The sequence below is a fragment of the Aquila chrysaetos genome, chromosome 4 (genome assembly GCF_900496995.4).
Source record: "Aquila chrysaetos chrysaetos chromosome 4, bAquChr1.4, whole genome shotgun sequence".
Taxonomy (NCBI): domain Eukaryota; kingdom Metazoa; phylum Chordata; class Aves; order Accipitriformes; family Accipitridae; genus Aquila; species Aquila chrysaetos.
Window position 1 is genome coordinate 31,551,118 of NC_044007.1, and position 25,570 is coordinate 31,576,687.

Sequence of the window (25,570 nt, forward strand, 5' to 3'; positions counted from 1 at the left end):
GAAATTCAAAACCCAAGCTAGAACAAAGTCCTAGAAACCATAAAGATCTAGAGCTAACAGAGGACTGGACTTTGGGAGAGCCTAGTCCTCAGCATGATACTTCGAACTCTGAATAAGGACTGCAGGCTTCCAGGAACCTATACTGCAGAAGCAAGATGCCTCATGATGATTTCAAAGTAAGCTTGAACACAGTCAGCCACAGAGCAGTAAATCACAGAAAGTCAGACCAAACCTGCAAAAAGCCAGCCAGCAACGGAGTTTAAATCCCATCTCTTACCTTTGCCTCAGTCTTTTTTGACCACTGGATATCTGAAACTGTGTAGTACAACCTCCCAAGGACAGGAACTCTCAAAGGGTATGTATAAAAGGTCAATTTTTTCAGCCCTTTAAAAGCCAAGGTCCCTCTGAACACGTGCTGAAGTAGCACCGCACAGACGTAGTTAGTATTAAAATACAACGTACACACACAGGCTGATACAGTATCTATGAAATGGAGACACATTAGAATGACATGGCAACTGCTTAAAAGTATTACAGGATCACAACTCAGGAACAGGATGCCCGCATTTTATGAAATTCCCAGTTTCAATGCTTATATCTACTTTCAAAATATCCAGCTGTATTTCTTTAAAGTTGTGTAGTTTTTGCACCTGGAAGGAGTTACAGAAAGAATTGCCTTTAGGAGAAACTCCATCACTTCTAATGCTGAAGGCTCTACAGCTGAGAAAGAAAATTGGCTGTTTTGTCATAAAACAAATATCCTCCAAGTCATAGGTTTCACAGTATCCTGAGAGAGAAAGGCCCAAATCCCACGGAAGTATAATGGGATTGAATGCCTGAATTTTTCTAAAATACAATGGAATTTGAATGCCTACATCCAATTGAAATGTAATGAGATTTGAGTGCCTAAATCCCATAACCTGATTGCAGATCTGCCCTCAGTGTTTCACATGATCATGAGGGCAGGTGGGACTTTCAAAACTTATCGCATTATGCCTCAACTAGCACAGCAGAAGCTACATTTAATTCAATAGCAGATTATCCCAGAGTTGTCATCTATAGGATTATTTGTATATTTTTGACAACAGAAGGTGGAATTGCTGGACCACTAGTGCTACATGATTAGCAGTTCCTGCATTCTTATTCCCAGCAGAGAAAGTGCTGGGAAGTTCACAGAGGTTGCATAAAGTTCTTTTACGTTAATAGGCTTTTCTGATTCTGCAAGCCCTATCCCCTAAACGAGGTTAAATTAAGCTAGCTAACCAGCTAGCACTAGCAAAAATCAGGTCTTTGGCACAAAGGATTATGATGGCCTGACAGATTTTGGTCAGGCCTATGATATATATATATATATTTCCAAACCTCTGGAAAACCAAATAACTAGTGGATGAAGGCAGAATACGGGTGGCATCTGGTACGAGTATGTGCAGAAAAAACCAACAAATACTTTCCAGGGCAGTCCAGCAAATACTTTCCAGTCTCTTACACATTTTTGTAAAACTAGTTTTGTGGACCTTTCGATTCAATAATGGTGAAATGCACGGCACTGCCACAGGGTGGCTCATCTAGCCTGCAATGAAAAACACAGATTTTCTGCTTACACAAGCAGCTGAAGCAAGGCAGTCTCGGAGCTTCACCGATTGCTACAGCCAGAGTACACATGGAACAACTACTGTAAAGAGAAGACCTGGAAAGGCACAGACCCAATTTTAATTCACCTTAATCCTGCATAGTTTCTCTCACCCCAGTGAAGCAACAGTCATTCCTGATGACTTTGTGGGTGAATAATGCCTTGTGACATGAAGGCACTGAGCCAACATTCCTCAGCAGCCAAAAATCCCACTGACTTCCATGGAATTTCCAAATAACCAAAGAAATGCAGCCTCACACCTTGATCCTATACCTGCTCACCATGACGAAAAATGTCCTGTTCTCTTCAAAGGATATGGGATAGGACTCTTGCTTGATCGACAGTGTCGTAGTGAAAACTGATCTCACTATCATTGGGGGGGGGGGGGGGGGGGGCTGCTAAAAATTTTACGTTTACCTATACAATAAATGTCATGTCACAAGCTGTTGGGATAGCTGACTAGAAAACTGAAAAACATGCATTTATAACTATCAAATGTTTATAGAGGTGAAAAAATCTCATTTGTTTTTAAAAAGTAGCTCGGCATAGGTAGCAAACTTTAAAAATAACTTTTTACGTTAAAAAAAATTAAAACAGAATATACCACTAAATTATTTTAATGCTCAGATATGATCAACTACTATAGAAAAAAGTGTTCTGACCAACAGGAGATTAGAATTCTCTTGTTTCTAACAGTTTTTTCTCCTCTGCCACTCTATGTTAGAGGGCATTTTCATCTTGAGTGAGACAAAGTTTAAAGTTCATAATAGTAATATGCTCAGCATATCAGGTTCGGCAATGCAATTTTCAAAATGCAGTTGATTAAATTTCCCCAGATTTAATATATGCATTATTATAACGCATTTCAAAAATCCAGTGCCTTATCTCTTCTGAGTACTACATATTTAAAACAGAATTGGGAAGAGAGAATTAGATTCAAAAAAGTTCCCATGGCATGGCTTCTGAACTAGTCATTCAGAAATGCTTTTCAAATCTATTAATTCTACTCATGATGAATGCTAGCTACCCTGCCGAATCTGCGGAAATTGCTTGAAAGACCAACATCCATAAAAACCACTAAGTTCAAAATCAATTCCAAACAGTCCAATGTACTGCTTAAACATTATGACACAGGAAAAAACAACAAAATTCCCTAAGACCCTAAGAATATAATTCCAGTAGAAGAATTACACTCCAGTGGTAACAGTAGCCCCCAGAGCAGTATATATTGACACGGGTACTGCAACAGGCCTATTCTACTGTTTGCAATCACAGATCAGATCACCTTACCAGCACAGGTTTGCTACACTATTTGTGTGCCTATGCACTGCAGAAAGTATCAAGTTTATTCTAAACAAGCAGATCATTCGCGCAGCATTTGAACAAAAGGTGCAATATTTTCTGGAAGCATCTAACGGCTTCCAGACCCATGAATGCGAGACAGATGTTGGGCAGCAGTCACAGCTGCTGTTCTAGCAGGCTGCTTACACCCTAAAATCCCAAAGTGCTCAAGTACCTTCCAGATAAAAGATCCAAAGGGAGGAAAAAGCCAATCCCAGAAAAACAGGTGCGTGGTAACCTCTGGATGAAAACTCAACAGACTTTCTCAGAAATTCTAGGTATCCCATTTTTATGTTATGTATAAAGAATATAAAATATATTAAAGAAAATGTACCTTTTGACACAAATTGTGCCATGTTCATTTTCTCCAGACTATCGTATTCCTGCTTACATACCTAGGTCACTATGAGATACTGCTTTATTCCCACTACTTAAGAACAGTGATTTATTTATTTATTTCCTTCCTTCCTTCCCTCCCCCCCCGGCAAATTCACTAATCACTTTTATCCACTACCACACCTGTCACGCGGCCGTGTGAAAACACCTCGCGGTACAGCAGGACTTTATGGTGGTGTTACGCGAAATCACGCCAACATCCCGCACTTGACAAAGTTCCTGGGGTTTCCGCGCCGGGAGCCGGGAAGGCGAAGACCCGCCGCCCTTCCCTGCGCGCCCGCGGGCCCCTTCCCGCCCCGCTCCTTCCCCCGCTTCGCGGCGGGGGCGCCGAGGGCCGCCCGCCCGGCCGAGGGGCAGGCTGACCCTGTCAGGGGGCCTGGAGCCGCCTCCCCGCTCCCCCTTGCGCGGCTGCCCGGAGGCCCTGGGGGCCGGCCAGGCGGGCGGCCTGCGGGCACGGCAGCGGTGAGGGCCGCCACGGAGACCCAACCGCCCTCAGGGCGCTCCCCCGCCCCCCCCCAGGAACTACAGGTCCCAGCGGGCACCGCGACGCCAGGGAACTACAGCGCCCGAAATGCAACGCGGCCGGGTCCCGCGGTGGCGCGGCCTCGCGCTGCCTGCCGGGAAACGAAGGCTTTCCCGGCGGGCGGGGCAGGCCGGTACTTGTGGTCCCCACCCCGCCCCCGCCCCCGCCCCCGCCCCCTGCCCGCTTCCTCCCCGCCCGCCACGCGCCGCAGGTACCAGCGCGCTGCCCCGGCCCGGGGTGCCGCGCAGCTCCCTTTCGGCGCGCGGGGGGGGGGCGGGGCGGGGCCGGCCGAGGGGGAGGGGCGGCCCCAGCGGCCGCGCGGCAGAGGGAAGCGAGCGCGGCGGCGAGCAGGTGAGCGGGGGCGCTCGCCCTCCCCTCCCCTCCCTGTCCGCCCGGCGGGTGGGAAGGGGTGAGCGGGGCAGGAGGCGCCGCCTCCGCCTGCCGGGAATGAGGGACGCAGGCGGTGGGGTGCTCGGGTTGGGGCGGCCGGGGGAACGGAGCCCCGTCGTTGCCGCCCGTCCCGTCCCCTGCCGTGCCGGGCACGGCCGGCCCCCGCCGCCTCCTCGCCGCGCCGGCCAGTGGCGCAGCTCCCGTGCACCTGTGCGGAGGCGGCCGCGGGCGGTTGCGCCGGCCCCCGCCGGTGGGGGGCGCCGCGGGCGGTTGGGTCTGCGGGGGCGGCCGGGGCCGCGGCCGGTGCCGCTCGGGCGGGACGGCGGGGACGGGCCCCCCCGCCCCCCTTCCCCGGGGCGGGGCGGGGCTGAGAAGCGGCGCCTCACCTCAGGGGTGGTTCCTCAGCCGGCGCTGCCGTGAAACCCGCCGGTTTCCGAAGCCTTGGCGACTGGGCAAGGCTTGCCAGGCCGTGCCCCTCCGGTACCGCTGGCTCGGTGGCCGCTCCTGAAGTTACGTAAAACGGCGCGAGCGGCATCCAGGGAGCGTGACGGCCCGGGGGCGGCAGCCGCCTCCCCTCCGCGGCGGTGCCGTGCGCCTGACGGAGCCCGGCGGCCGCTGACCGCTGCGCTCCGGGCGGCTCTGCACACACCCCCTCCGCCCCTGCTCTCAGCGGGTTCCCTGCGCTTTGGGGCTCTGCCGGTCGCCGGTGGCTTGACTGAAAGCTAACTACAGGTTTGGTTTGGTTTGTATCTGTTTCAGAAGCATTAAATCACAGGCAGAGGTAGGCAACGTCAGCGCATCCGACTATGGAATTGGGGGGGAGGGGGAGTTGCCTTCAGCTGTTTTAATTCGGTAACAGGCGCTTTGGGGCAGGAATTGTCCCCCTCTGTGAGCCTGTCTGTGCGTGAGGTGTGATAAGCAGGCCCCAATTTTGAGTTCATAAAGGGGTGGAGTATGTTGTTAAGTAACTTAATTGAAGTCGGCACCAAATGATTATTTTTTAAAAATTTTATAAAACCTAACTCGGCAAGTGTCTCTGGAAATATTCCACTAGTTCTTCAGCTGACGTTCCACGGTACCACTTAAATCCTAAACAATAGAGGTCAGCCTGACTGCGTTGTCCATACAGAGACGTAATAAATGTAACCAGATCACAAATAGTATTGCATAGCTAAAAGTCTTCTAAATCCAATTAGAACTGTTAAGTAAGGATTGTTTTGTTTTTAATCTATTATCCTTGAATTGCTTGGCTTACATGTTTCTCACTGAATGTACAAACCATTAGCTTAAAAGGGTTTGGAATTGCGATAGCTGCAAGCTGGAGGCAAACCCTTTTTAAGTGGTTTTATTATAGACTGTTTGCTTCACCCGCAAAAAAGGAGGTGGCTGTTGTAAACACCCTGTAGGACAAGTTTGTGTCATGCTGTTTTGTAGCATGTGACGGTAGGGTTCCTGGGACTCTGTCCTATCCTGTTTCAGGTCTAGCAGTTCAGTACTTCCAGCAAATATTGCCTTCTTTTTATTTCATTCTTAACTTACAGGTGGAAATCAAACTAAACCAAATACAGGTTCTGAACAGGAAAGAAATTTCTTACAAAAAGTAAAGTAAGTAAATATCTACACAAGAAAGAGAGTGCTGTCGCTGGATTATCTCATAGGTGTCGTGAGTGATCTGTTTGTTCTGAAAGTTGGTGTGGTGCAACAATTCTTCTGGTTCAGTGCAGTGACATGTGAGACCAGTCCGTGGTGAAGCTTGGGTAGTAGCAGACTGTGCACTTAAATCTTCCCTCCTCGCTGCACCAATGTAAGCAAGGAGTGATGTGGTTTGTCGAAAAGGTTGGGTTTTTTTTTTATCAAATTATTTTCTGTTCCTTTATTGCATGAGTTGGCAATAAACTTCTGTATTCATAGAGAAGGCTTGAATCCTAAGGTTGTGACCCTCATTTGAACATTGTATTCTTCTTCTAATGTTTAGCCTTCATGAAGTGCAAATTAATGAGATTTTTAAACCCTGTTGTGATTCCTAGCATGTAAATATTTTAGATACTTGGAAATTGTGATACTTTTACAGTTTAAGATGGATTTACATACATATGTATGCATATGTATGTATTTATGAATCTGGTAAGTTCTAATGTAATATCTTTGTATGTTTCTTTTTCTGTTTTCTTGACAAAAAAAAAAAAAAAATCAAATTAAATGACACAGTGTGCCCTTTGCTCACTTGACCTGACAGTTCTGTTACTCAAAGAATACTCCTCTGTTACTCTTCAGAGTTACAGAAATCTGGGTGTGACACTGGTAGTATAAGCCCCTTTTACTTATCTATGGATATGTTTACTGTGTCAGATTGAGTCAAGAATGTCCTTTAGAAGCAAATATTGTGATCATCACCATTTAATATGCATTGGCTCACAACTTGGGGTGGTCTTGCAGAGCATAAAAGAAACTAAACCAGAAAAGATACCCTGGGAGCAGACCAAATGCAGTCCAGCTGCTAATAAGCATTCAGCCAATGGTACCAAATTGCAGCTAGTCTGACATAAAAGCTGCTGAAGCATGTACAATGTAGATGTTGGATTCTTAACACCAAGTGCTTTACAGGTCTGTTTGTCTTGAGCTGTGTTGCTTGCCAATATAGGTACTGCTTTTCAGTAATGCATGTGCATTTAAGAGTAGTGGTAAGTATGTAAGTTCTTGACTGGCATTTCACTTTAAAGAAAGAAGTTCTTCTAGAAAAGACACTGTTGACAAGTATGGTAACTGGTGAAAACGTTGTCGTGGTTTGTAGTTGGGTTTTTTTGGGTTTTTTTCCAAAAAGTGCTGAAAAGCACAGGCTTTTTTTCTTCTCAAAATTCCATGAGCTCCTGGGTGAACTTCACCAGATTCCCTGAGATGTGGGCTTATTGTCCTTTCCTGGTTCAGATTAATAAAGTCATGCAGCAGAAGATAATAACCTTTTTTTTTTTTTAATTACAGATCCTTTGATTTGTTGCAAACCTGGACTCAGTTGGGTTCTTCTGTTCATAGGGATTTAATCCTCCCAGGAACATAACAGGGTGGGGCATTCTTTAAGGGGGTGCTCTCGATTCCTTTTGCTGGTAACATAGAAGAGTCACTGAAGTGGCAAGTGAAAAAGGAGTTACCTTGTTCAGTGTTTTATGCAGATGACAATATTGCTAGAGAATATCTACCAGAGAATAGTTACGCATCTTGATATTTTTATCTCTATTAAAAGAATTTATTACAAAGTTTATTGTTTGAGGCAGAAAACAGATTCAATTGCTGAGGTACAGGTGGAAAAAGGCATTTAGATCTTGGTCTACCTCCAGGAGAATGTCATCTCAAAGAGAGGCACGACTTGGTTCTTTCAAACTATGGGAGGCTGAAGCAGATCAGCTGTCAGACACATGAGGTTAAGTCACACAACCAAGCACAGGACTATGCTGCAACAGAAGCTGCTGGGTAGTCCAAATCCTGTAGCTGACCAGCAAAGTCAGTCAGCAGGGGTTTATGATACTGGCATTTCTGGTCCCTTGGATGCTGCTGAGTGTCCAGCCTCATCCTACAGTGAAGCAGAGGTGTTCCTGAAGAGTCACTGCCAATTTGAAATTGTTCTTGTTTGTCAAGTTCCCCGAGCTTTCTGACATACAGAGTGTGTGAAGATTTCCCTATGTACCTGAAAGGATGAGCAAGTTTGGTTTTTTCCTTCACTGATGGAATTCTTTTGCGAGCACTTTTCAGTCTTCCTTGTTGATGCTGGTTCATTTCATATTTATTTCCTTATTCATGTTCTCTAAGATTTATTTAGAGCAAGAGAATGAAAGCATCACTTCACCCTGGCAATTAGGAAACTCATTTGGTTTTTGCTCCAGTAGATGATTGATTATATATATGATGTGAATCAGGTTGACAGTTTCCCATTTCACAGCCGTCTGCTGTTGATTGGTATACTCTTGGGTGAAATGGGTGGTGACTCAAATCCTATTAATCCAAAGAGGTGGTATCTAATTTGCATCTTGTAAGAGCTCTTCTGTGTGTACTTTGTTAAAATGAGGAGATGGTGCTTTTTTTAGCAGTTTGATACTGCTGTCTTAATTTTCTTTTGCCTTTTTTTTAGAAATGTACACACACGCACACAAAAGATTAATTTTGGCTTGAAATGGTTTTCCTTAAGAGCAAATATCAAATCTTTTGTTTATGTCTTTTCCCTAAACTTGTTTTTTCCATTTTAATCTGCTGGAATGGAAAACTAGCAGCTATTACGACACTGCTTTTGATGTGCATGCTTGTAAAACTTAATTGCTCCAATTCAAGCTACAGAAAATGTGCCCAGTTAACATTGTTACAAATGTCTGCAGCATTATATACAACAGAGTTGTTCTGAAAAAATATTTTGCTTTGAAAACAGATGCATTATACTTCAGTGAATATCTAATATATGCAAATATGTTTTTCACCTAAGTTGTTTACTGTGTTGTCTTTTGATTCATGTCATGTATATTGTAGCATGCATGTTTGGCTTATATAGTCTGCTCCAGATATCTTACAGAAACAATTCTGAGAAAAGCTTTTGTACTGTTTATACTAAACAGTCACTAAAACTATCCCAGCTTCTTATATGCCTAAATATTGTTGACTTTTTCAATAAAACAAAATAGCACTTAAAGGACCAAAAGATTCTTCTCTTTTGTAATCTTACTTTAACTTCGTCATTTTAATTTTAATAGCTGTGAAAGACAGAGAACTCCCGTAAAACTGTCCGTCAAACTGCAGAGATACAGTTTAAAAGCAGCTTTTTATACGAAGCCAAATTCCTTGTGAAAATGTTTAACCATCAGTACTATGTACTATCTCAGTGCCGATACGTATTCTTCCAAAGCAGTACTTAGTGTTGCTTTCACTTTAAAATGACAATATTTTCTGTCCTTCACTACAGGTAATCTTCTTGAAAAGAAGAGAAAATATGGCTTATACAGTGGATGAACCTTAAACTCCTGGACCAAAAACTGAGTTTTTTTTCATGAAGGATGGCAACACCATATGTTCCTGTTCCTATTCCTATTGGAAGTTCATCATCCAGCTTTACAAACAGAAACCAAAGAAGTTCTTCTTTTGGGAGCATCTCAACAAGTTCCAGTTCCTCAAAAGGACAGCTGGAGGACTCCACAATTGGTAGTTTTAAAAAGATGAGCGTGCCTGACCAGATTGGTTCTACATCATCTGTGTGTAGTAGTCCACTTGTTAGGACTAAGTTTACAGGGATGGATACATCCATAGAATACTGTACACAGCCCGTAGAAGAAATAGAGCAGAATACAGATTCCAGGAGCTGGGAAGATCGACCGTCCACGCCTACTATACTGGGTTATGAGGTGATGGAGGAAAGGGCAAAATTCACTGTAAGTTTTCGGGATAGTATAGTTCATCCTGTAATGACAAGATAACAATTGAATTTACTTTGCATTCTCTTTCAGTAAATAATCCTGCAGTCAGGGATGTTGGGGAACTTTACAAATACCAATTTAGCTTCGAAGTACTGCCATCTGACAGGAAAATACCACTCCCCTTATACAGGTGGGAAAATTGAGACTCAGAAGCAGTCTTTCCTCTGACTGTGTACATGGAATAGAAGGAATTCATTCTACTTCAGGTATCAATTTCTGCTGGAGAAGTGAGGAATTCCCTGCAAAGTTACAATTCCTTGTGAAATTGAACTTCTAGAAGTTCTGGATAGTTTAACATCATAAATAAAATGTACTCTTTTATTTGAAATGAACGATAAGACACCCTGGTATTTGCCTTTTACAGTTATTGGTAACATACAACACTTGCACTGAAGTGCAAACATGTAGTTTTCAGCTTCCTGCATTGCTAGGTTTAGTTTGTAATACGGGGAAATCTGTTCTGAAAACATCAGAGTGAGACGTCACATATGTAGTATCTCATAACAGAACACCAGCTTAACTGCTTTGTACTGATTTTTCTCCAAATGTACTGTAGCTGGCAATTCAGTGGTTTTTTGCATGCTATAAATATATTAACGCATTTGTGCATTTGCTTTTGTGGATGTGGTTGAAACATTTCCTTGAGATAATTCAGCAATGCTTGTGGGACTGATGGAAGTTGTTTGTTACTAATTATTTATTAATTATGTTACTTCAGGAGAGCAACATTAATCACAAAAGGTAAGGAGGAGGAAATAGCAGACAAACTTTTTTTTTTTTCCCCTATTTTCTTTTAGATTAGAAAAGTGTGGAATCTAATGCTCTTATGACAGTTGAAATATAAAATCATCAAGTTTGTTGCAAAGAATTAAATAATGCTGCTTTTTAATTATTTGAGAATGATGGCTTGGCTTGTCGTAAGTTTTTCAGTTTCTAAGATCTTCATGCATGGTAGCGTAAGAGAAGAGCCAAGTCTTTTTTGCATGTAGATTTAAAGATTCCTTTTAAGTAATACCTTCAAAACTAAAACAATGATTAATATTGTTATATTGACAAGGGTTAGTCTGAAAATATGCCAACGCATATTCCAGTGTGTGTGTAAGGTGTCATTGTAACTACAGTTGAAGAACAACTTTGACTCCTTATTTTGTGTAGAAGGCCAGGTTACAGTACAAATTAAACATTCTTCATCGTTAAAATGCTTGGTTGCATTTTTGCTCTTTCTGAATTCGCTTCTGTTGCTGTGTTTGTTTCTGAAAGCACATAACTAACTGTTTCTTTTCAGCTGCATGTTGAAAATAAGCTTGCTATTGTCCATTAAAACCAGCAAGGAATTAATCCTAGAAATTTCAGTTGCTTCTGCAGTGCAAAATCAATGGGAGGGAAGACTGGAAATTAAATTGAAATCACCTGTAAAAGAGAGGAGACTCAATTGCTGAAGTTTTTTTTACTGTTTGTTAGCATCTCATAGTTCCCAAAAATACAAATCTGAATTACTTAAGCTGGGTGATGTACTAACTCCAAGAGTTAAATGTTAGTGCATGTTGGAGTACATGGCTGCTGAAGCTTACAGGAGAAAAAAACCTAGGCTGAAAAACACCTCTGTTTGTAAGCAGTTAGTCTCAAATGAGTTAGTCCTGGAATGTTCAATTAGCACTTTTTGTTTTTTTAAAGCCAACTAGAAATAATAATGAGATGCTGAATCAGCCAGAGATTGTTACTAAATATTGGCATATTTTCGTTGAATGTTTTTTATTTGTGGAATAAGGCCATTCAGGATTGACTGAAATTACATGAATTTGTTGAATTTGTTTGTAGTTTTTTCCCAAGACCTTGTGTGAAGGAATAGACAGTTGGTTTTTTAATACTCTAGTTTTTCTTGTTTATTAATTACAAATCTTAAACAAACAAACAAAAAAACCCCCACCACCTTTTTTCAACTTTGGCAAGAAAACCAAAAATGTTTGTTTCAGGTTGACCATATTTCTTTTGGCCAGTAATCATGAGCTGATTGTGCTCCTTATTACAGTTAAGTTGACCATAATTTGTGAAGACTTTCTTTTATGTTGTCTAGTATTTACTTGGAAACCATTCAAAGTGAGGGTCAGACTAACTGAATTTTTTTCATGTGTGCATTTGTAAGCAATGCCTTTGCCAAACTTTTAGTAGAATAAGAGAATAGAATACTGATTAGCAAGTAAATCCACAAGCATATTCAAAAGCTTGTTGTTCTATGTTACACTGTGTGCTAGCAAAGAGTCTTCACAATCTTATATAGCAGTTGTGCTTTATGAAATTTTCATAACATAAAACTGTTTCTACTTTTGGTATGACAAGAAAGCTAAAACATTTGGACAAACTTATATAGAAAATGCAAGACAGAATTACATTTTAATGCTGGCTTCACAGGCATGTCTTGCAGCTTGAATTTTAAAAGCTAATAGCATTTTGTTAGTAACTGAAATACTGCCTTATCACAGTGCATGACTTCCACAGATGATGATGCTTGAAAGTGGAATTCTGTGTTTAAAAAGTAGATAAGAGAAGTACTTGCTGAAAAATTGCTTTTAATTTGCACTGTAGTTATCTGTAGTTTGTGTAACTGTCTGCAACTTATATATTTATAGAATACAAAAATGCTAAAAGTCTCACGTGTGTACAGAACTTGGCTAGCACTGGGGTTATCACATGCTGGGACTGCAACAAGAAAAATATATTTATCAGCTAAGACAACCTGCTGTAAAAATGTGAAATACTAGAAAAGATTTTACTATGTAACAGATTAGAAAATGTTTTAAATAGAATTTGGTTAAATGCCTATAAGGGATTGTTTATCATTATGATTCCAAAAATACCTTTTTCTTCCTTGTATTTTTTTTAACTAGAGAACACTTAGACTGGGAAAGCTAACCCAGTACAATTGCAGAGCCTCTTTTTCCTTACGTTGGAGACAATAAGGTTGTGATACGAGAACATTTCTTTCCTAGACACTGTTTAATATTTTCTAGTTGAAGTTGTGTGTTGTTAGATTCATTGTGTTCAGGCATTTGAGTATCAGTCCTCCTAAAAGGTAATTGTTTGGGTTTTTTTTTTTTTTTTACTTATTACTGTTTTATTTATTTATCCATTTGCTTTTAAATAGGAGAATGGTACTGCTGTGCTGTTGTCTTGCTAAATGTGATTCAAAGGATCCCTTATTTCGGTTTTACAGTGCTAGTATAATTGTTCTGATGCAGTTATCTAGGGAAGTGGTAATATTTTGCCTGGAAAGACAAAACCTAATGTTCAAGACAAATGGAACCAAAGGAGGATGTTATTTTTATCCTGCATCACTTTTCCTTTTGAAGCAAGTCAGACGAGACATTTTAAAACAATATAACACTCAGTACCTGATTATTACAGTTATCTTAAAAACAGATTGGCCTCAAGGATTAATGAGTAAAACTATTAATTCAGCAAAGGTTAAAGTAGATCACTAAAACATACTTCACTTACCTCTTTGATAGCTGAGACTTGTTTTTTCCTGGGGAAGAAATCTGGATGCAGTTTCACAAACCCTTTCTTACAGACAGAAAATAGTTAAATGTATGTAGGAATTATAGAAACTCCTTCCTTAAAATCTGAAATTAATTTATACTATTTGTACCGATAATTAAGGTTTTGTAAAAAAAAAATCCAATTAAGGATTTTCTTTTTATCCACAACTTTTGTTTCATTAAGAAATAAGGGATAATTTCAGCCTTCCAGCCAGTGCAATGTGAAGTTGTGCACATTTTTCTGATATTCCTGTTTTTCCACACAGGTATACAAAATACTGGTAAAAAGAAGTCCAGAGGAAAGTTGGGTGGTTTTCAGACGGTACACCGACTTCTCCAGGCTTAATGACAAGGTGAGAATTATACACTGGTAAATTCTCAGCTAACTTGCCTCACTCTTCTTTCACATTTCATTTTCTTTGTGTCTCACGTTTTTGTGACTTTTCTTTTCTTGCTTTTTTTACTGCATATAAAACACATGCTAGGTTAATGAATTAAAAACATATGATTCCTCCTTATTTTTTCAAAGATACATGAAATACTTTCTTTACCTTAGCTGTAGTTATTTCTTCATTTGAAGCTGTTAGTGTGCTTCATACTTTATATTTACTCCTAGATAAAGGAAATTAACTCTTTAACAGTTGTATCCCCTGCAAGGAAATAGAACTGGGGGCCTGTATTCCCTTGCATGAATGATCCAGTAATTATTCAGTCCTTTCCAGTGCAACAAACTCTTTTTTCATGATAAAACTGAAGTTTCATGAACATTGGAAGTTCTTTGTATGTTGGTCAGTCTTCAGTTGTTTTCAGTGTCTTTGAAGCTAACTGTGAAATATCAGATCTTTAAAGCTGAAGACACAGATGCCAGGTAAATAGGAGTTCTGGGTCAGCAACTTAATGTTTTTAGAACATTTGAAAGCAAAAAATGTTTGTCTAAAAAGCACAAGTTTTTGTAATTGGTAAATAGCATTTGGCTATCCCATTTAGCATTATTTCTATAGAAGCATAAAACTAGAAAAACAGAATTACACTTTTCTTTGTCCTGCTGTCCGTTCCTAAGAATAATCTTTCATTGCAAGTTCAACATATTTTCTGCTGTTATGTTCTTTCATGTTCGAACCTGTAACTTTTTAACACTACCTTTTTTTACCCATAGTAGGGGATTTTTTTTATACCTTTTCTTCTCCTTGGTTCAATGTGCCTAATCAACTAAGAACTTAATTCTTCTGAAATTTTGAATATGGACTTGAACTTGACTTGACCTATTTGGATATCTTTTAGGCTACCTTTAAAACACCAGTGCTGTCTAAAACTACCACAAACTGTTGAATGTGAATTAGTTTAGAGATTTCTTTCTGAAGAAATTTCTGTCTTTTAATTCAGTCTGTCCTAAATTAAGGATTGTCTTGGTATTGGCAAAAGCCTTTTTTTGAGATGATGATGTTCTGGGGTTTTCAACTCAAGTTTCAGAAGTCAAGTCATACAACAGTTTGTATTTTGGTCAGCTATGTCAGATACAGGTCAAGAACTGGCTTACATGCATTGACTTTCAGTATGGTTATCAGCAGTTTGAAAAATTGAAATGCCACAGGTATTTATTTTAGAATAGATACTTAGATTTTACAAGTGAAGGTCTTAGTCTTTGCAGTTAAATCTTTGACAAAAATGTCTGGCTTTTAGCACGTTTTATAGGTATTAGGATTTCTGTTTAGAAGGAAGAACTTTATTCTTCCCTTGGTTCACTGACTGAAGCTTTTTCATCTTTCAGTATATATATGTGAACTTTTATTATGTTACTATTCTGTAATTCTGTAGAAGTTTCAGAATTATATGTTTCAGTTCTGAAGCTGGCACTTCTGTGTTATAAAAACCATAATGTCTTATGAAATGAAGAGTAAATGGTTATATGCATGCATCAGTGGTTCAAAAGGCATGGTGCAACACGTGCCATTCCTTGTTCTCTGATGGCAAACATAGACATGAAGTTGCATGCATGTATACTTTCAGGATTTTCTATACCCTGTCTCCTAGAAATCCAATATAAACAAGAGAAATATACTATGTTATAAATCCTTTTCTCTATCCTTCTTGAGGCTGGTGGCAAACTATTGATTCCCTGAAATGGTATTAGAAACTTGGCATTAAATGCCAACTGAATTGAATAATCAATCACTGTGTGAATCAGTTTGAAGTATTAACAGAGAGGGAATGGCTTTTCAGGAAGACCAGGTAAAGACAAAAGAGCAGTATGTTTTGTACGTGTTGGGCATATACTTGCTTGCAAGTCCAAACTGAACTGAGAGTCGGATTTTGGCAGTTGCTAAAAATGGAGAAAATGTGAGTATAGCAACAGTGTCACAATGGGGACATGTAGATAAAATCAGAACTAGATGAATGAATGCAGCTCAGCTAACTAATAGAAGCAGCAAGTGAACTTAGTAATAGCATGCTTTATTGCCCTGATCTCTCAAAGAAAATAGATAGCTGTGGGATCCTAGAAAGTGTTTTGTACTTCCACTAGTTTCTGAAAAATTTTTAGCAAGGAACAGCTAATAAAATAGAAATGAATGGGAGTAAAAGATCTCAAAACATGAACTCTCTTTTTATTAATGAAATGAGTAAGTGCAGCAGCAGGTTAAGACTTGAAAAGAACAGATTTCAAGTGTGAGCAACAAGTTCTTTGAGTGTCAAAGCTTGGCACTGAAAAGGTTATCCAGGCAATGAAAAGGTTATGAAAACTCTGTACCTACTGAAAGAAGACAAATAGAAGAGGATGGCAAAGTAGTCCAATATGAAGGAAAGATGAAATATTGTCAGTATGGGTACACAAGAAGCCACATAATGATCTCAAAGTCAAAAGTAATTTAAAAAAAAATTACAAATAGAGATCAGCACAAGGAGAGTAGCACAGACTTCTAAAGACTAAGGTAGAAGTGCTGATATGCAAGATGGACTGTCACAGGATGTTAAGAGCAATAGGTAAAGTTCTATAAATCATTAGGGACAGAAGTAAGGGAAGGAGGCAGTAAAATAACAGATACATTACTTGAGAGCAAAGTATGGAAAGTGAATAGTGAACGATACAGCAAAGACTGAAATGTTATTTTTTGCTGTAATATTAACAAAAAATTTTAATCTTAGTGGATGTTGAAACATGACAGAATTTGAGGGGTTAGGAGCAAAGGCTAAAATACAGACATTTGGCTAGATGCATAGGCTTTGTTTGTTAAGAACACCTAGTGGATTGTAGAAGTACATGAAGAATACTCTTCAGTCCCCCAAAAATATGGGAAAAGAACTTTGTAAAGTTTATTACTATGCTGGTAAAGAAGTTGAACAATGAAATGGCCAGTCTTAAGAACCAAGAAGTTAACCATTTCTCCCTGAGACTGTGCCTCATGTGACATGCATAATCTATCATGTGGTCATGTAGGGGAGAGATGTCTAGAAAAGATGCTAGGTCCAAGCAAGCAATCACAGCCAGCATAACTTGTCTGACCCACGGTTTTTCCTGCTGTGTCTGAGGAGTATTCGGGGAAGAATGCCTCAGGACTGTGCTGTTGAAAATTAGTCTGCTGACAGCAGCTAGCTTTCTCATACTCTCTTCATCCACAAAAGGAGTAATCTGTGGGTAGGCATACTCTTTCCTTAGAAATAAATTACATGATCTACATAACCATACAAGTGAAATTACCATTAAGCAGAAATCTCTGTGGTTGAAAAGCTTTCCCAGCAGTGGTTCTCTGCCTCCTCTCTACAACTAACAGAGGAACTCATTTTGTTACCTTTTCTGGGTTCAGTTCTTTTCAGAGAATAGAACTTAAGAGGGGTTATGGAGCATAGATGATATTTACATATATGGTATTAATGATAACTTGGTAAGAGATGAAGGAACTTTGGATGACCGAAGATAAAAATACCAAGAAGAGTCTAATATCATGATGAAATTCAGTAAGAGAAGAGGAAAACATACTTAAGTAATTAAATGCAGAAATAAAGAGCAAAGCTTTGACAATAAACCATTCTATAAATAAGAAACTAGCAGTTATCGTGGGCTATTTGAATATACAATACTTGTGGTGTTAAAAAAGCACCATTGTGCTGTGAAATGGTACTTACATGAGCAAGGGTGATCCACTAACGTGGTTCTTCCTTTAAACTGTATAGAGAGATTCTAGCTGAAATACAGTATCTGTTTTAACTTTTTTAAAACTTAATCTGCTGAAGGAGCTATCCATTAGCTTTTTCCATGAGTCCATAAAGAGTAGTTAAATAAATAAAGCTTATTGTCAGAAGGCTTAAATTTTGCTGTGCAAGGATCAAGACACCCACTGAAGAATTACCTTGCAGCTATGTAAACATTGAGTGCTAAACTGTTTTCAAGGCAGATTCTGGAATACCTGTCACTGGAACATTCATACGAATATATTAGGTGTATGGAGTACATCTCTGACAGCAGTTGGCTTGATCCTGTCTTCAGAAAAAGATTAAACAATTCTTGTGGCAGTTAGAGGAACATTAGATTTTGTAAAACCTGTTTTCTTTTTCTTGTTGGCTGTAAATCCTCTGAGGTTTTTCTGTGTCAAGCATCTCTTCTAAGAAAAGGCATCTAAAAATTGGGGTTTTTTTTATGAAGGTGTTAATGTTTTTTTGATCTTCCTGCATCTTGGAGAAATAATTGCATTCTTGTACAGGTCCATTGTGATATAATTTTATGCTTCCATTCACTTGCATATTTCATTTCTGAATTCAAAGAAAAACTCTAGGTATTTGGGATGTTGAGTATACCCCATTACTATTTAAGTAACTCAAAAACACAATTTTGCATGTTAGTACTAGGGTTTGAGCCACACCCATGCATATTGAAATTTTAATATTCTGAGTGTACAAGGAGCTACTCTTTACTAGAAGTATCTCATGCATGTGCTGTAATTCATTCTGCTAGCCCCCCAAAAAGATGAGTTGCAGAGTTGTAGGTCTGTAATGGGCTTTTATATATTTTATTTATATAGTACTTATCCCTGAGTACTTCAGAAGAAACACCACTGAAATGCTTGCTCATCTGAGAATTTTTACTTACATACAATTTTCTTACATTTACTGTCTCAAAGGCATTAAATAGCAGACTCAGAGGCATTAAATAACAAAGCAAAGTTTTTCATTCCTATGTTTATATGGTAAATTTGAGAGGTCATTTGCATAAGGCAACACAGCAAGTGATAGAACTGTGTCCACAATTTATGCTTTAATTTAGATTATACTTTTGGTTGAGACTTACCTTGTGCTTCAACTTAACAGAAGACAGAAAGATCCTGTAATTCTGAGTAAAGTCAGTGCCTGTGTCAAATTCAGTATTTCATCAAAACTCTTTTTTTCATGGTTTTCTTTGGCTTTGATTTCTATTTCAGCTAAAAGATATGTTTCCGGGCTTTCGGTTGGCCCTTCCACCAAAGCGCTGGTTCAAGGATAATTATAATCCTGACTTCTTGGAAGATCGACAGTTGGGACTACAAGCATTCCTCCAGAACCTAGTAGCTCACAAAGACATTGCTAATTGGTACGTGATTAAACTTTGCCTGTGGATTTGGATGGTGGTTTTGTGTCCAAATTCCTCATATAGGTTCCTAGACTCTAGCAGTGTACCTTTGAGCAACATAGTAAGGAATTTCATTAACGTTCATGTTGTGCATTTGCTCATTATGTGAATTTAGTGTCCTATTAATTTAATCCCATCTTAACCTAAGCAAAAATGGGAATTGAGTATTTTGAATTGTACACGCTTAACTACTAACTAAAAGCTGTAATATTTAAAGTGTTAGTCTAATCCCATGTTTACTCCTAAAACATTACTTGTGTGCTGAATGCAGAATTGATATATTGTTAATTTATATTGAGATTAAATGTTGGGCTTTCATAATGGAAAGTACCTACACTATTATATGATTAGTTCTTAAAAGTGTATTAAACTAAAGGTTTTTAATTTACATGACATGGTAGTAATTGAAGTACCTTTATAGAATGCTGTACATAAGTAAGTGTAAACCACAGATCAAAAAAGGCTTAAGAAGAGTCTAAAAAACATAATGTGTTTAAGCAACAAAGTGCTGAAGTCTTTGAACAATACCTTTTTTCATACGAAGTGGAAGATTCTTCCAAAGCTGGGAGGTGACTAGAACATAACTCTGGCAAATGAAATGTAAAATCATTTTAATATAGGCCAAAAGAGAACTTCAGTAAGCAAGTTGCTAGAGACAGAGCAGTTGGTTCTAAAAACCTTTTCCAACACCAGAAATAAAAAAGTTGTGAGGTTGCTGTAGCAGAGGTTCTTTGAGGAATGAGTCTGAGGAATTGTCTTTGTCTGAAACTTCATTAAAAACGAAGAGTAAGAAATTCTAGAGAGCAAACAGCATTCCCTCAAGAATTTTAAAGGAACTAAAATGTAAAATTGCTGAGCTGTGGTGTGAGACCATATAATGCTCATATCTACTTTTTACTAGAATGGCTATTATTACATTTGGCGCATTTTTTATAAGGCATTTGACTGCTGAGTCTAGAAACTAGAGATTAGTAAGTAAGTCTGACTTCTGGTACTGCTTGTAATAAAAAAACTAAAGTGGTAAGCAGGTAAATAAAAATAATACTTGGAAAAGCAATAATGTCTTTTGCAGAGGGAAATCTATCAAGTAGTTATGAGGGAGCTTGTATAAAATGGTTGAGAGGCAAGGGGAAAAGGATTGATGGAAATTTAGGGGTAGTATATATGGAATGTTGGATCACAGTTATGGACACTGGTGCTCAGAATATCTGGGAATTACCTGGAAAAGGGAATGAACAATGAGATCATGAAGTATTGTAGAAGAATCCCGAGGCACTGAGTGACTAACATAAATTTTCACATCATGAAGTGCAAAACGACAGTGAGTACATACATACAGAATCATAAACTCAATTGTTTTTCACAGCCTGGAAGATAACTATTGGTATTGATACAGTTTTCTGAATCAGTTCAGTATTCAGCAGTAGTCAAAAAGTTGCATGAAAATTGTTGAAGAGGAATTTGAAAGGAAAAAAATATATGTTATTGCTGTGGGAATCTGAATTGCACTTCCACATAGTCCAGTGCTAAAACACAGCATTCAATTTCAAAGGAGGGTCTGCTCAAGTACAAAGAAGGCAAGTGAAACCAGATGAAATGACAAACTTCCCTGCAAGAAGAGTTCTGTTTGTTTTAGTCTGTCATCTTGGGAAAAGGCTGGCTAAACAGGGTGTATGAAATCATCAAGGGGATAGGGAAGAAGGTGAGTAAAGAATGTTAATATTTTTGATGATTCATAGTCATGTCTTTACGTCACACTGAGTTGCGAAGCTTTGTTGTGAGATGTCAGAGACAGAAAGCTTAAATGGTTTCAAAAAGAAATTGGGATCAACCTGTGAGTTTCTCTGTCAGTGGCTATTAAACATGATTATATGGGTAAAATATGTGGCTGAGCAGTTTAAGAACTTCCTGATTATTGACACAATAATAGGTGTGCCAAAAAAAAAAAGAATTGTTCCCTAAATGTCACTTATGTTATGCTGCTGGAGACAGACTAGTGAGCTGGATGGACTTCTAGTCTGCTTGAATAGACCAGAAGGCTTTATGCCTCATGTTGTTCCACCTAGTTTGGCATTTCAGCAAGCTTGTTTATATCTTGTTAATGGTCCATATTGGACAAAATAGTGTTTGTCATAATTTAAGGCAAAAAACCCCAAAACATAACTTTTAGACTTCATCACTCATCAGATAAAAAAGGGAATTTAAATATTTGTGGAATCAGTTTGTATTTTGGTTAATGAACAGATAGTTAACTGAAATGTGGTTTTGAGGAAAACTCATCTTGTGTAAGGTTCTGTGTGAAGATTAAGATTTTAATAAACTTTATAGCTTAGTGGTATGGCTTATGTTCTAATGTTTGGATCTGTGGAAGGCCTGGATTCCTCAAGAAGTGATTAAAACTGGGAGATTTGATCTGACTTTTTTTTTTTTTACCCACTTATCAGAGAATAAAAGTTTGTATTAATGGAAATTAATATTTGCACCTTACATGAGCAGTGGTGAGCATCTGACCCTGTTTCCTCCTTAAAAGCTCACCACTTCTACAGTTTTGCAAGGAAGTCAAACTGCTTGGGTCACACCAAAACCAACTGAGCCTTTTCTGTTTCCAGAGAGGTCTCTTTCATTTCTCGTTATGCACTATATTATCATTGAGACACACTGGCAGTGGGAAATTTGCCCTTCAGGGACAGGAGACCTCATTTGGTATACCTGTTTTTTAATAAAACTAGATTCACAAAGTAGTTTAAAGATAAAATATAGGACGGTATGCAGGTGACTAATTAGAGTCTGTGGTTTATGGATTTCTTCTCATATTTTGCCTTGTATTGAAGATTCAGTGAAAGATCAAATTGAAATCCACCTGTAGAGTTTAATGTGTTCAGGAAAATTTCATACAACCCATGAAGCGGGAGAAAGAAGTTGTAACCTGCTAAACAGAAGTGTCATCTGGCTTTATGTAGATGACACAGCTCTCCTCTGCCTCCACCCTGTATAAGCAGCAGCTTGAAAGGGAGGAACTCAGTCAGCTGTTGAGTCTTGTCAGGGGTCCCATGTGCCACACTGCCCCTTGCTGCCCTTCTTAGTGCTGGTGTACACTGGCATTGCTGCCTCTCTTGAGAAGGATGTCAGCTAGCATAGGAGCAAAGAAAGAAGCCACGTACAGCAATCTGTTGCATGATGTAGAAGATTTCTATGATACTTTTAAGGCAGAATTTTCTCCTATTTGTTAGATGAAAGGAAGATGTGTAACACATGGAGGGGAGAGCAGGGTCAAAGCAGACTCTCAGAGTAAAGCCAGGCTGCAAATGAATGTTTATGCCATCAGGTGCATATTTTAGTTAAAGAAACAATGGTTTTGGTGACCTGTGGCTTTAAGTTTCTTGCCTTCCTTATGTAAAATAATGAATATAAAGGTTTCTATTTCAAGAAGTTTTGAAAACTATAGAAAAAGACACAGTTTTCTGCCAGCAGCTGTAGGGAGAAGAAAAATGGGTTTGACCTGATGTAAGCAGATATGTGTAGATTGGATACTTTTACATGTTTATTTTTCTGAGTATTTCCTTTTTCACTCACAAGCATTACTGCATGTTATGCCATTTTAATGTTACCCTTCAATAACATAATAAATTTACTAGCAAAATTTAGAAAATAAATACTTTTAAAATATGTTTGAACTGAGCTATGTGAATAAAGATGAAGATACTGAAAGAAAAATGGTGAACAGAAGTGTTCCCACGTAATGAATTCTTCTGCATTGTGCTGAAGAACTCACATATGCCTAACTTTCATCTTTATGAAAAGAACAATTCAACCATTAAAAAATGGACTTGAGCTTCATGTTGGGAAAGTGTCACTTCAAACAGATTAAACTATTTGGAGAGGAAAAAAAAACAACCCTGCTCTTCTCCTTGAAAATGTACTTTATACGCCTGAATAACTTTTCATTTGGTTTGAGGTTATGTTTTCTAATAATTTAAGTAATGACTTCTTATCTATCATTTTTTGTGCTAATTGGAGTGGTAGTCTTGGTTTAAGTAGCGGAAATTGTTTATTATTTATTTGAGTACGTGGGAGAAGCTGTTTTAATAGTACGGGTTTAGGCTATGGCTTGCACAGATCGTGGATTGATGAATGTAAACCAGCGGAGAGGGCTTGAAAAAGGAAGGTTTTATCACATTTGTCACATAGATTCAGTAGGAAAAGGAATTATCATGATTATAGGAGAAATTTTTTTCACGTAGGTGTAAAGGCTGATGAGGTGAAAGTGGGTACGAAGACAAGAATTCTTAACAACCACTGGCCAAAAATACCCACCTGTATCTTCACATGTGCAATCAGCACTCGAAAACAGGCTTACAAAAATCCAGCAACAAAATAAAGGTTCAGTGTGTTTTACATAAATATTCTTCAGAGCCTTTCTAAAACTAAAAGTGATGGCATAATCTATGAGTAGTGTTTGCTGAAAAAACTTCTTTCCCCATGTTGCTTGCTAAACCTGAAGCTGTTTAGATTAGTAGCTGGGTAAAAGAAGTTTCCTTTCTTGTGTTTGTACTTTGCGTCTGCCTCAAATGCAGAGAATGAGTGGAAGGTAGAAAACTACTTACTTTTGCCCTCACCTTCCCACAGGACTTAGGTGGGAGGAAGAGATGTGGAATTAGTTTGGATTCACATCTTCCACTTTTGTGCATTCATTGCAGTGGGAGATGATTTATAGATTTGTAGTAGTGAGTGCAAGCACGGAATTGCTAAGTTACTACTTGCTAATTAATTGTGAATACAGTATTCTGATTGGAAGTTACTTATAGACGATTGAATACAACCGAGCAGGAAAGGTGGGTGAAGGGACATATTTGGAGATGTTGAAGAGTTCTGTGAGAAGTAATCTAAACTTGGAAGATAGAATGAGCAAGATGCTCAAAATACTCTATAGTAAACCACAGGATTGCACATACTTCTTTCTTCTGGGCTTTGCAAAACAATGCATAGAGGGAGATGACAACTGTTACAGAGTTTTACACAATTAAGTTGAGTGCATTAGATCAAAATGTGTGTTTAGAGGTGCTATGTAGTATGTCCATGGCACATTAACCTTGTCACTGCTTATTCTTTTATAACTTACTATTCTTTTTATATATAGATATAAAATTATATACTTTGTGTGTGTGTGTATATATATATAAAGTATATATATATACTGCGTATATGTCAGTGGATTATGATCTTAGCAAAATGGAGACACGTAAGGGTGTTTCAGTACCCATGCGTAGTTTCACTGAAGGATTCTGTGTATGGATTTTAGCAGCATACTTCTTCATCCATCTTTTAATATTTATTTTTCACCAGGAGAATTTTTCAAACCTTTTCAATACCAAAAGGGTAAACTTGGTTTCCAGTTGTCATGTAGCAACAAATTTGAAAAATCATGTTCTAAACTGACTTACTCTCTGTTTGAAAACTCTTAACTGTACTTGTGCAACTTCTTAAGTCACATTTTAAATACTGTCCCTGGTTTGCACGTACAACTAAGACTTAATAGTTTGTTAATGTTATTTTGAATACTTCAGAGTAAATTTGAGGATGGATGTTTGTGTCCCTTGAAGAAATACTGCCTTTGTATCATCATATTTAAGTATTGTTGCTTTTTGTACACCAAGTAATTCATTCTCTTTTATTTGGTAAAGCCTTGCAGTGAGGGAATTTCTTTGTCTGGATGATCCTCCAGGTCCTTTTGACAGTCTAGAAGAAAGCAGGGTAAGTGCTATGTAGTATGATAAAAAGAGAATGCAAAAGGAAGTAGTGGTTGTTAGGATATTGTAAAATCTGCTGAAACAGTATGGAATGAAACATTTTTATTTCTGTTCTTTCACAAAGAATTGCAAATGGCTGTATTTCTAAAACTGACACAGTCTGATCACTGGTAATCTTTGACTGCTGTATTTGATCCCTGTCCCAAGGTATAATCTATTCTTTTTTGCCTTTAATGACCAGTGGATGAAATTTGGTTTTAAGGCAACTGCTGAATATAAGGAGAGTTTTTGTAGGTTTACATTCAACACGCTGTCACAATGCGTACACCTGAGACTTCAGGTCTTGCAGTAAAATGTTCTTCCTATGAAATGTAATGAAAGGATTAATTCTGACCACAAAAAATACTGTTCTTGCAGATAACTGAGTACTGTCAAGTAGTGTTGTAAAACAGCAGCCTTTCAATGTGCATATGAGCACATTGAACAAGTAATACTGTATGCTGCAGCCTATTTTATTAGAAGTATGTTTCACTGGCATGCAGACCTATATACCAAGTCTGTCTAGAACAGGTTGTCTTAGTTTTCTTGCTTTATAGAATAACAATGTGTTTTGGAATTGCACATACATTATTAATGCTGTAGAAATTATAAATGGTAAGCGATGCTTCTTCAACTAAATTTGTATTTGCCAGTTTGTTTTGTGTGCAAGTGGGAGTGCCTTGGCTCTTGTTACATTACTATGTGCATTAAAGGATTTGGTATGTTTTTTGTGTTATGAGCTCATATTTGATTTCTGTACAATCACTTTTCATCATAGCTATTTAAGTTGATGAAAAGTAATAAAAAATGCAGGAATTATTTGTTCAGATAATGAATTAAGAAATTTAGTGCTGCCTTCGTAGAGATTTTGATCGTTCATGCCATGGTGAAGTCTCAGGGTTATTCTTTCACCATAGGATTTTAG

General features: G+C 38.6%; 1 protein-coding gene and 1 long non-coding RNA gene across 6 annotated transcripts in view; one reads left to right on the forward strand and one right to left on the reverse strand.

Annotated features, from left to right (window-relative positions):
• Positions 1-3,839, reverse strand: part of LOC115340265 — a 63,754-nt gene extending 59,915 nt beyond the window's left edge. For both annotated transcript variants that reach the window (XR_003922997.1, XR_003922996.2), the window contains exon 1: positions 3,491-3,839. This is a non-coding gene — a long non-coding RNA (uncharacterized LOC115340265). The remainder of the gene's footprint in view (positions 1-3,490) is intronic.
• Positions 3,840-4,153: 314 nt separating this feature from the next.
• SNX16 (sorting nexin 16) overlaps positions 4,154-25,570 on the forward strand; it is a 29,596-nt gene continuing 8,179 nt past the window's right edge. Inside the window, exons 1-5 of one of the 4 annotated variants that reach the window (XM_030011592.2) lie at positions 4,154-4,241; positions 9,220-9,682; positions 13,530-13,616; positions 18,672-18,820; positions 24,541-24,610. In XM_030011592.2, the coding sequence (XP_029867452.1) occupies positions 9,311-9,682; positions 13,530-13,616; positions 18,672-18,820; positions 24,541-24,610 (678 nt within the window). In that variant the 5' untranslated portion in view covers positions 4,154-4,241; positions 9,220-9,310. Of the gene's footprint in view, positions 4,242-5,097; positions 6,117-9,219; positions 9,683-13,529; positions 13,617-18,671; positions 18,821-24,540; positions 24,611-25,570 lie in introns of those variants that run through there. The other 3 variants (XM_030011587.2, XM_030011591.2, XM_030011589.2) reach the window with 3 other exon arrangements.